Source organism: Gavialis gangeticus, unplaced genomic scaffold (genome assembly GCF_001723915.1).
Source record: "Gavialis gangeticus isolate Ggan-Ray unplaced genomic scaffold, GavGan_comp1, whole genome shotgun sequence".
NCBI classification, from domain to species: Eukaryota; Metazoa; Chordata; order Crocodylia; family Gavialidae; genus Gavialis; species Gavialis gangeticus.
The window spans coordinates 162,372,058-162,383,974 of NW_017729022.1; the positions used below are offsets into that span (position 1 = coordinate 162,372,058).

At 43.2% G+C, this 11,917-nt stretch overlaps 1 protein-coding gene across 1 annotated transcript in view; it reads left to right on the forward strand.

Annotated features, from left to right (window-relative positions):
- Window positions 1–11,917, forward strand: part of VASH2 (vasohibin 2) — an 86,707-nt gene that overhangs the window by 18,221 nt on the left and 56,569 nt on the right. The window contains exons 3-4 of the mRNA XM_019516440.1: window positions 3,241–3,329; window positions 5,501–5,557. Of these exons, the coding sequence (XP_019371985.1) occupies window positions 3,241–3,329; window positions 5,501–5,557 (146 nt within the window). The remainder of the gene's footprint in view (window positions 1–3,240; window positions 3,330–5,500; window positions 5,558–11,917) is intronic.

Genomic DNA, 11,917 nt, shown 5'->3' on the forward strand with positions numbered 1-11,917 from the left:
GCCATAGAGGCTTGTGTGCTCTCCTGCTCCCTTTGATCCTCGTTGGGATTACCTTCCTTTGGGCTTGGAGGATCATCTCCTTAAGGAGCCACCACTCTTCTTGGACACCTGGCTCCCCCTCCCCTCTGGGACCTCAGTGCTTCCCCAACTATCCTTCTTAGCTCGTTGAAGTTTGCCCTCCTGAAATCTAGGGCTGCTGCCTTACTGCATGCCTTTGCTTTACTAATGGCAGCATAAATGATTAAACCTAAAAGGATGTGACAAATCCATCTTCCTAGCCACCCATCATCCTCTACTTGCCTTTTGCAGCCTTGATACTTCCTGGTCTATATATGGTAGCATCACACTCTAGAACAACAAGAGAATATTTGCATCCAAGTGTAAACCTTATAACAGGACTCTGAAAGTAATTCAGAGCAATATTTCTGTTGCCATATTAAGGCGCTGAAAAACAATTTTCTTTCCTAAAAACTATTTAGTATTAAAATATATGAAGTTTTCATATATGTATTAAATCATTTTCATAACCTTCATTTGTTACTATTAATGACCAGCCTGCAGTTGGTCAGCCTCTTCTTAACTATGTACTTAGTCCTGTTCAAATTCCCACAATGGCAACCATGTGCCATAATATCTTAATTCTGATGCAAAACTATTTTGTTGTTTTTTTCCCTTTGAAATTATCTAATTTATTTTTGTTTCTCAATGCCATTAATGCTGGGATAACTTTCCTTTTTCAAAGAAGAGCTATTGTACATCTGGCTATCTACTGTAATTGTCTAAACTGAGAGTGTGGGAGCTAGCTTGTCTGAAGAGACCTGGGGCTGAATCTCTGGTTTTATTGAACTCCCTGAAAATGTTGACATTGCAGTGGGTTTCACCCATTTTTTCTGGAATATTGTACTTATTAATACCCCAAATGTGGATGTGTGAATTGGCTGTGTTGATTCAATTGTTAAAAACAAGCAGTGTCTTCTTGTAGGGCAGGTTTGTTATCTGCTTGGTACAACATTCAAATGTACCTAAAGTTAAGAAATGGAGTTTGAACTTATTGAACTGTCAGAATTAGATAGAGTTGCAGTAGAGTACATCCAGCCATATTTTATGGGAATGTGTTCAAAAACTACTCAGGATTTTGGGAAGTGATGTAAAACTATTTCATCATCACGGGGTCTGAAAAGGTAACTCACAAAGACTAATTCTTCCTTCAGACACATTACTGAAGTTCCCAAAATACTCTAATACTCTCATCACTGTAGTTCTTTCCATGGAATTCCACAGAAAGGCAGAATTAAGTCAAGCCAGATGTATTAAAAAAAAAAATCTAAAATCTATTTTTTTCCAAGCTGAGACATCTTAAAGTGCTAGTTATCCACCAGCTGAAACCTAAGCCTTTTAAAAATGTCTCAACATGGGCACTTAGGAATGGAGATGCTTAAAAACAATAACTGCATTAAAAATGTTGGCCTAATAGTTTATTTAAACTGTTCTACTCTTACTCATGCTGTTGCCTTAGTTTAAGTGCCTTCTCTTCAGCAGGCTTTTGTGTCTATAATTCAGGGACTATTGGTGTCTGGCTTTTGTAATGGTTAGGGAAGTAGTAACAGCTGTTTTGTTGTTTTCATTTCTTGTATTATGTTATTTCATTAGCCACCAGCATCAAAGAATGAACAGTGATGGGTGAAAAAACAAACTCTCAAATGCTGGCATAGAAACAGTGGCAGTAATGTCCTGTGGGAGTTTTAGGCTGACAATAATCATAGAGAAGTAGGGCTGGAAGAGTCATCTTAGTCCAATCCCCTGCCTGAGGCAGGATCAACCCTATCCAAATCATCCTATACAAATCCGTTGTCTAACCTCCTAGCAAAACTACAGTTAACCCTGACACACAAGACATAACATGCTAATCTGCCACATGTAAAGCAAGGGGATAATGATGGCCAATGTCCAGCTGCTGCAAAAGGTTGTTAAAAACTCTCAAGAGATCCAGGGAAGAGGGTTAACTCCTCCCCACCTTCCCCCTCTACAGAGGAAGGCAAAACCCTCACAGTCTCTACCAGTTTGACTATGAGCGAAAATCCCTTCCTGACCCCGGTCTGACTCTGAGCGGAGGGGCAAGACCCTCTAGCCAAGAACTTCCGTGTGTAAGACCCAGCAGGAGTATGGGCACATCCCAGTCAAAATCCCCAGCCTTGGCTGCAGCCAACACCCAGTGCTTCTGAGGAAAGCTTAAAAAAAACCCAAACCAACCCTGACATAGCAACAGGAGGCGAAAAATTCCCTCCCTGCCCCATGTGGCAACCAACAAAGCCCAGAAGCATGGGCTATGCTCATAATTGAACATAGGCGTGGCTATGCCCGGATCATCCTTGACCAGTGCCTGTCCAACCTCTTGAATAACTCCAATGATGGAGAGTCCACAACTTTCCTAGGCTTCTATTCCACTGTCTCATTCTGCGCTTACACAATTATCTCTATCTTTAATACCCCTAGAAATCTGTCTCTCTGTGATCTTCAGGTTATCATTTGCCGTCCTCCACAATGGAGTCTCTTGGGGCTTGTCCTTCACAAGTGGTGGAGATGGGAGCATGGTGACAGTGCTAACGCAGTAGAGCAGGGTGGAAAAAGCTGAAAATACTTGAGCATCACACTTAACAGTGGACTTAGTATCCAGTGGGGCACACTGCTGACCCCTGCATGAGTAAACCTCAGCAGGCAGAAAATGTATATAGTCATAATAAAAGGTTCCATTTATCTCTTTCTGAATTTTTGTCTCTGTTTATCCCTTTCTCAATATAGATAAAAGCAAAGATTAGAACTGAAATTAACGCTGTGAAGTCTGGAGCAAAGCCAGCAGTGAGATTCTGTTTATCTGAGCTCAATTGGCTTTTCTAGTATAAAAATGGAAAACTTTGGGTGTACGTGCCAGAATCTTTCTCTGGCTGGGATGATGTTCAAGGACCTGAAACTTCCTTGTGTTTGTTAGCCCACTGGGACTCATATTGACCTCAGTTGTTCCAATGTAAAGTCTGGCAGTTGCCCTGAAGGAAGGTACTGTCCATGTTGTAGAAGTAGAATTGGAATCAACTTTTATGGGATTGCTTGCATTTACATGGGGTGGGGACTTGGGGGGGGTAGGGTGTCTAATTTCTGTATTGTATCACACTAACTGCAAGTTGTTCTAGCTGCTTTCCTGGAAGAAATAACTTACAGCATCTTTTTATCTTTCTTTGTGTTCAGCCCTCAGTGCCACCAGTGCCAAACTACAAGCTCTCCATGTCTATCCCGGAATGGCTGCAGGCAATACAGAACTATATGAAGATGCTGCAGTATCCTTCTTGAAATGGGCCTTAAGATAGAAGGCTGAGTCATCATGTTCTGTATCACGTGCTTAGTGAATTGATGGGGTAACTTGTTGAAACACGGGCCTGGCCCAAGGGCAGAAGACAATTTGGGAGGGAATTATTCACTCTTCAGTTTTCAAGTACTCATGAAGATATATGAGACCACCTTAGTGTTGAGCACCACATTGCTGATAGTCTAGGCTGTGTAATTAGCTTTAGCTGACACTGAAAAGAGTTTACTTGAAGTGATACGTTAATAGACCTGTTTATTTTAAGATTGGTATGTGCAGTGGTTATGGTTAGAGTTCATGGAGCTTGGATTTGTGCACTGCATCATATCCTGACAGCAGGACAGTAGAGTACTTTCAGTTCACGTACCCATTGCAAACTTTTCTCCTTCTTCCACCTATGACTAAAACATTTTCCTCTACACTGAATGTGATGCTTTCTTCAGTTGGATAACTGCCACTTCTCACTACAGGAAGGATTTTCCTGCCTTAGCACAAGGGCAATGCCCTGACCTTCTCCAAACCAGTTTGCAGTGAGGCTGAAATTGTACACTTAGAGTGCAAGAGCAGGGGATGGGAAGGGAGTCCCGCTTCTAAATTTCCCAGTGTCTGTGAGTCCAGTCAGAGCTCTCCATGCATCTCTTTCCCCTCCCTCCGCACCAGGAGCACTTACTATATATTCACTGCATGCATTCAGAGTGATGGAGTGTGCAATCGCTGGCCTTAATATTGAGTTAACTTCTTTCATCTTTCTCCATTTGCCAGTCCAACTCTCTCTTTTAAGTTTCTCCTCTTTCTGTGACACCAAGAAAGCTGAATATTGCAACCAATGGGTGCAAGCTGCTGGGGAGGATCTGGGGAGGGAGATTAATGGCAACTAGAAAAGCATTCAAAAATAGCCAGAGGGTTTGGCCAATGCCAGCTGAGATCAAAGCACCAGCAGATCCTGCAGCAGCACTTGAACCCATGACAAGGTGATGGGGTCAGTCTGTGGTACAGACAGCTAGTCTCGGACACAACATTTCTTCCTTCTTTCCTGCATGGTTCCTACCTAGGTTCCATGAACAACTTATTGGCATGTGCGTTGAAGAGAGAAGTGGCATAACGCAGAACGGGAGGCTAGAGCACAATGTGAAACCCACATCTGAGAGTATTAATTTAACAGGGCACACAACTCTACTTAGTGCAGTTTTTCCTAACTGTGTTCTGACAGGTGGGAGAAATGAGTGTAAGAGTCAATTTTGGATCCAGGTCCAAGCAAGCTTTAATATCTGCTAGGGCTGAGATCCAGGGTTGTGGTTTCTTGTTGAGGGTTAGAATGGCACTGTCACTTCACGCAGCATACTCCAAACAGAAGAAACACAGATGAGATCAGACCGGATCTTGGGTTCTGTTTTGCCTCCAGCACCTAACTTTTTCAAAGGCACTGAGCACTCTCAACTAACTGATGTCACTTGTTCTGAAAATGTTGGCTCTTGATGCTGTGAGTCAGAGGTTTGTTTGGTCAAAAAATCCTGATGTTTTAGTTTCTGTTGCCTCTAGCATGAGGTGTACAATGAGCTGATGGCACATCCTCCCCATATTGTTACCAGATGCTCTCATTTTTGCACTATTTACTCCGTCATGGGGCTTTCTATAGCAGAGAATGATTTAGACTTTCCAAATATATATATCTGCATGTATACAGGGGAACTTACAGAGAATAGACCAATTCTTTGCATCAAGGATCTTTGCATAAGTTGTTTTAAACACAAGGTAATAGTTTAGGGTAGACTCATAAACTTTATTTCTTGTGCCTATGAATGCTTTTTATTTTTCCCTACATTTTGATAGAAGAGGAGGGGAATGGTTCTTGGGGCACCAGACAAGTAATAATTGGATCAGGTTCAACAGCCTTATTTGCTTGAATCTCTCCATGTAATTCCAGTTAATAGTTGTCATACAAGGACAGTTGGAAATAAAACTTAATTACATATTTTATGGATGAAATTTCATCTCTGTCATGAGAGTTAATGGCCTTTTTAGTGCCTGTTTTATGTTTCCAAAGGAAATTATGACTGGACATGAAAAGAGACTTTGCACACCTTTGCATAGTTACATTATTTAACTTTTTAAAAAAGTAGCTCTACTTTAACTAACAAAATCCAGATACAATCACACGGGAACTCAGTTCTTTGAAATTAGAAAAACAAGACCTCTAAGTGGGTAAGTGGCATCTCCTACCTGCAGGTTTGTTTAATTCTCCTATGATCAAGGTGGCCTGCAATTCTTTTGCTAGACATCTAAGCAAAAGATGTCTGGCATCTAGTTTATTGGCTGACAAATGCACATACTTCAGTGAAGTCATCAGCCAAAGATCTGGTCCATAGTTTTTATGTCTGCTGCACTTCACTGTACATGTAGTCACAAGTATCTGTTCTGAGTTGAGCTTGCATTGGAGACTCACTAGCATCTCCATGCTGAATATGAAATCCTTCAACTAGTCAAGGACTCTAGTGTAAATCCCACTGAAGTCAATGTGAAGTCAGTGGGTGTTGCATCAGTTTACCCTGGGGTTATTTTTTGCAGGGCAGAATGATTCTTGCCAGTATGATGGGAGCACTTGGGATAAGTGGATGATAGTTGCTTGAATCCCAATGTGGTCTTTTAACATGTTCCAAGCAGAGTAGGTTATGTAAAGGGGTAAGAGGTTAAGAAGAGTAGTGAACTAACTGAAGTTTGTGATGGTGAGGGTGGCTTTTTCAGAGGAAACTGAAGAGTTTCCAGGAGTTTTAGTACCAACTCAAAGTGACTCCTCTTTATATCTTATGTGTTCTCTTTCCACACCTACCCCCTTCTTCCCTCCCCCATTCTTCTAGTTGCAGGCTTTTGCTCAGGGTGGTTTTTCCTCTAGTCTCAGACATGTGGATTCCTTCAGCATCTCCTGAGTTTCTCCTGCTGTCTGTCTCTCACACCTTGTCCCCATCTCCCTTAACTTGTATGTACCTCACTTTTCTGGGAGGATTGCACATGCCTGCCACACTGGCAGTTAGGACTCAGCCCCTTCTGTATTCGACAAGAGAAGCTGCATGCCCCCTCCCACCACCACCAAAGGGCTGCATTGCGTAGGTTCTGGAGGATGCCTCTGTGCATCCATCCTTGCAAAGGCAGTGACTGCTGCTGCTGGTTGCTGGGGCCAGACTCTATGAACTGCTGTTCTCCCTGACATCACTAAGAAGGGCTTTGCTTACTGCTGGTCTGTTTATCCATCTGATTACCATGGGCAAGGCCCACCTGGCTAACTAGTAGCCCCTTTTTGTGGGGGCTAATGGATGAATGCAACAACTAAATTCATGGGACAACTAATGAAAATAACAGGATAGGAGTGTTGTGTGGGTCAAAGGGTCAAAACGTGAAAATAAGTGTGCCTAAGGGGAACACCGAGCATAGCCCCCCCATGCCGCACCCACTGGTCCTCAAAGGCATCCAAAGAGCTGGTAGATGCCACCCCCTGGGACTGTGCCTGGAAATGTGCATGGACAGCCAGTAAACCTATAGAAAGCCAAACACTTGAGACAGACTGACCCACCTCATTTAGTGCTTTTCTGCTAGGTTCCTTTGTTTACCGACTGGAAGAACTGGAGTGGCAGATCTTTTCATTTTTATTTTTTTTGGCCTCCTAGCATCAGACGTTGAGAAGATCAAGCTAGGGTTTGGCAAGGGATTTAGTCAAGGGATTTTTGTCTGGGAGTCTGCTGGGAGCATGGACTGCCTTCTCCCTCATGCAACTCATCCCTCTCTTAATATTGAAGAGCAAAAAATGTAAAGGCCTTGAACTTGCTGTTACACTTGAAAAGGCAAGTATTACAGGTCTGTTGTGGATTGTGCTTAGAAGACCAATGTGCTTTTTTTGCGTACAGCTTGCTTATTGCATTACCTTCCAGTGGCAGAAAGCTGAGGGTATACAGGAAGCAGAATATTCCAGGACTAACAGGCACTCTTTGAATGCAAGCTTTACTTCCTGAAGAATAACAAAAGACCCTTCCAAGCTGTGGCCTTGATTCCCAGATCACTTACTTCTGTGCACACAGCAGGCACAGGCTTTTGAGTGCATTTTACACTTAGCGGTCATTTGAAGAGGTTTAAACATCTACACAAAGCATAACGGAGTGGAGAATTGGGACCTGTTTTATATAAGAATTGCATCATGTGTGGCAGCTATGTAGTAGGATCCAGCAATACTATCCAGGAGTTTAGGGCAGAAACTGAATGCTAAAACATGACATTTTGTATTGCAGGAGTAATTTTAGATCAGGAGAATGTAATTACCCATGTAGATAGATCTTTGTCTGTCTGTCTGCTGTACAGACATGTCTTATCTAAGGTTCTTGAACTTCGTGACATCCAATGACATGGCTGACAAACTGCCAGAAGCAATGGTTTGCCACAGATCTGCATGTAAACTACATAATTTTAACAAAATTTGAACTCCCCATGCAGTCGTGTTTGCTTATGTCAATCTCTTTCTTGACAGATTAATAGAAGTTTTTTTTTGTTTGAGCTTCACCATCAATCATTGCTTAAGGTTTTGATCCATTTTTGGCTGTATTTTGGGGTCCTGTGAGGTGCATTTGATCCTCAGGTTACTCAGAAAACAACTAAAATAAATATTTAGGAAAGGGTAATTTTGATAATTATAGCATGATGAAAGAACTAAAGAGGCCTGTGATGAATGGTTCAAACCTCTAGCTAGCATCATGACTTGTTTGATCTCATTGGGCGCATCTTCACGAGATTCTTAATTGTGCAGTAGCATAGTTTACTGTAAACTAAGCATGTGTAGCTACACATGCGCATCCTTACTACACAGTAAACCTTGCTAATTGTGAGTAAATGTGCTACCTGCAATGCAAGTAGTGAATTTACGTTTGGCTGGTAACAGCGCAGTAACGCTCATGTAGACGACTGACTAGGAGCAAATCTGCTCCTGGTCAGTCATCCACCAGGAAGCAGGAGATCTCTCCTTGCCCCTGGAGCTGCCTGCTGCCAGGGTGGGCTCTGCCACAGAAGCCAGGGCAGGGACTAGGTCCCCCTGCCCCAGCAGCGGGGAGCTACAAACCCCCTGCTCAGCCGAGCGGAGCAGAGGTCTGGGAGATCCTTATCTCTCAGTGCCAGCTCCACAGTTGCGGGGCTGGCTCTGGGAGATCCTTATCTCCAAACACCAGCTCTGTGGTCTGGGGCCAGTGCTGGGAGATCCTTATCTCCCAGCTCCAGTTCCATGGTTGTGGAGCTGGCACTGGGAAATAAGGGTCTCCCAGCCCAAGCCCTGTGACTGTGGAGCTCAGGCTGAGAGATAAACCAATTACTGTGCAGTAAGTGTCTGCATGTGTAGACATGGATTCTTACTGCACAGTAATTAGATCTGCTGCAGTAAAGCATCTCATGTAGATGTGCCCTGTATATGGATTTAGGTTCTTGTCTTCATACACCCATCTTTGAAAATATTTACCACGGCAACTTTATACCTGAGTTTCTGTAAACTGGGAATAAAACTCATCTCTCTACATTGGTCTAAGGTACCCTGATACAAGAAACTGCATGAGTCAGATCATCAGATAGCATAAATTGAAATGAGTGGAGCTACATAGATTTAAATCAACTAGGGGGTCTGGGTTTTTCAATGCAAATAGCTTCTAGAACTATTATGACTGACACTGGGAAATTCTGCTTGCTCTGGAATTGCTTTGTTATTAGCAAATGAGTGTTAAGAAAAATTCCAGTTTACAATCATAATTCTTATTTATTGTAAGGAAAAATTACTTGGTTGGCATTGTGTTTTCCAGCTGCCCTATGCAGCTGTTAATGAAACTTGAAGCCAGGGAACAGGCTCCCATTCAGCATGCCATGTAAGCAGCATGCAAGTTTATCCTTATTCAATAAAATAAGTACATGCTTGAGGACTTTAAAAAAAAAAAATCAGAGGTTGCCCAGCACTTTGCAAAATCGGGGTCAGTACACTGGAAAAAGGAAAATAATAATAATAAAAAATCAAAGGCTGCTGGCCAAGGTGAAGGTTTCCATTTTGTTGCAAATGCTGCCTGCCAAATTCCCTTCTTTTCAGGGACACTTCCTGAGGCTGTAGGCTCAAACGAAAAGGGTTTTTTTGATTACTGAAATCACAAAGCAGGAACTGCAAAAGCTCCCTGGGGGTGTTCAGGACTGTTCAGGAGCATGGATAGGACTAATTTTGCAAGTTTTCTGCTGAAGTTGCAGTTTAGAACCAAAGTCCCCACATACAGCTGAGTTTCATCATGGTTTTGTTCTTTGTTCAAAAACTCCGTAATAGGATGAATTGCATTGATAACTTTCATGGTTTGTTTTATAAATTATTGGGATTAGGTTGGAGGTAAAGGCCTAACCTTAGATTGGGACCCCTTTGTGAAGAGACCCATTTGAATTACCGTGGCTCTAGTACATTAGGAGCTGCATTGTGGCAAGGCCCTTTATCTCCAAATTGGGACAGAGGGAGCTTACTTTATGAGACAGGCCTGAAGAATTTTTGATACAGTATATGCTTAACAACTGTTTAAGTAGGATGGCTTCAGATGTTATCTGTTAGGGTTGGACTCTTAACAATGAGTACTGTTCCTTATGGTATTGAGTTTTAATTGCTTTATTTGTGTGACTATAGTCAAACACCTAAGTTCAGTGCTTTCTTATTTGCATGAGGAAGAACATGCAATCTGGCCTTGCAAGTCTATCTCTTTAGAACAGGGGTCAGCAACCCCTGGCATGCAAGGCCATTTTGCTCAGCACACCACCGCCAGCCTGAGCTCTAAGCAGCTGCTGCCAGCCACGGAGCCCAGGCTGCTCCCAGCAGGCGGCTGGGAGGCTGCTAGCCCTGCTGCAAGCAGACCGGGCTCCGTGGGCCGGCTGCAGCCAGGAGGCTGCAAACAGCTGCTCGGGACTCCGGCATGTTGGCGCTCCGGCACCTTTCAAGGTAGACATTGTGGGTTTTTTCGGCACTCTGGCCAAAAAACGTTGCCTACTTCTGCTCTAGAAGGTTACCCAAAGTTTGTTCCAGCCTTTCTGTAATGGAGAGCGACCACTGTAATTTGAGCTGTAGGGGATTTTAGGGAAAAGTCCAAAATTTAGCATTTCCCTGAAGCCCAGGAAAACTGCTGTTTGGCTGGAAATGACCTGAAACCACAGAGGACAGGGAGGGTGTGGAAAAAGTAAAAAACCCCCAAAACTTACTTGAAACTGGACAAGACAGCAGAGCCCTGGAAACACTGTGAAAGTCCTATGTGTTTCCAGGGGCAGCCAATCAGGTTGTTCTTTTCTCTGCTTTGGCAGGGACTTTAAAAGCCCTACCCAGAGCGGAGCAGGTAAGTGCCCTCTGCCCTAGGGGCTGTGGGCATAGGCATACTGGGTGCCTGCCCCTGCAGCTGGGCATGGGGCGCAGGGTCCCACCACTGCAGGGGCTTCTGCCTGCAAGGCATGGATCTCCCAAGGCTTGCTCTGCTTTACTGCTACGTGGGAGTAGAGGGCAATTCCCCCCCATACCCCCACCTAAAAGTTGTTGTTTAGTAAGTGGTGAGCTTTACTTTTTTTACAATAGCTGAAAAACAGCCTGTGTGCTGCTGTTCAGTGGTAATCAGCTCCATGGCAGGCTCCCTCAGCCAGTGAAAGGTATTCATTCTTACCTGTGTGCATTTGGCTGGGCAGGGACACGTCCTGCTGTAGCCTTTTTTTGTTTATGCAAGACACAAAAAGTTGAAGGAAGTCTGGTCTCTGGTTTCCTGGTGGAAAATCGAGACACAAATGGATTGAGTGATTTGTCTGTCACTATAAACTGTGGCGTAGTCAGGAACTGGACCTAGGTCTTTGAACTCACAGTGTGGTATGTTAGAAACTACAGAGATACTGAAGATGAATAACGGTGTGTAAGATGTCTTGTCCACTGTGGAAGGGAGGGCTAGACAGGACAGGGATTTATTATCTGTATCAGTCTGATTCATGAGGGAATAACAATTCATAGCTCAGCCCTAGGAAGGAGAGCATGAATTATCTATATAAGTGACCCTTGCTGTTAAGGGAGACAGGCTTGATATGATGCGATATTTTAAAACTCTGTTAAGGATAACTCACTGTCTGAAAGCTTTCACTTAGACAGCCAGATACTCTGTGGGTTTGTCTAGACTAGAAATAAAAGTTTCAAAAGCATCCAGGCCCAGTTCTGTAGTAAAGCCCAGCTATGTGGGTCAGCATGTAGAGTAAGAAATGCAAGAATCTGCAGGAATCACACTTTACAAGCATTGTATGCTGCTATTTCTCTACTGCAAAAGTAAGTCCAGTGTAGACTTATGGCATGTGCATGCCATTGTCACAGCATTGTATAGATAGATACCTGGACTGTCTTTAAATGAGCTGGCTTCAGTATTAGCAACAGGTTAGCACAGCAGCACAGAGCACTAAGAAAAGGATAGTGATTAGAAAATAGAAACCTACTGAGGATAACGATCCTCCTGTGAAAGAAAAAATAATATATATGGGCTGCTGTTAACATGTCTTAATTACATCAAA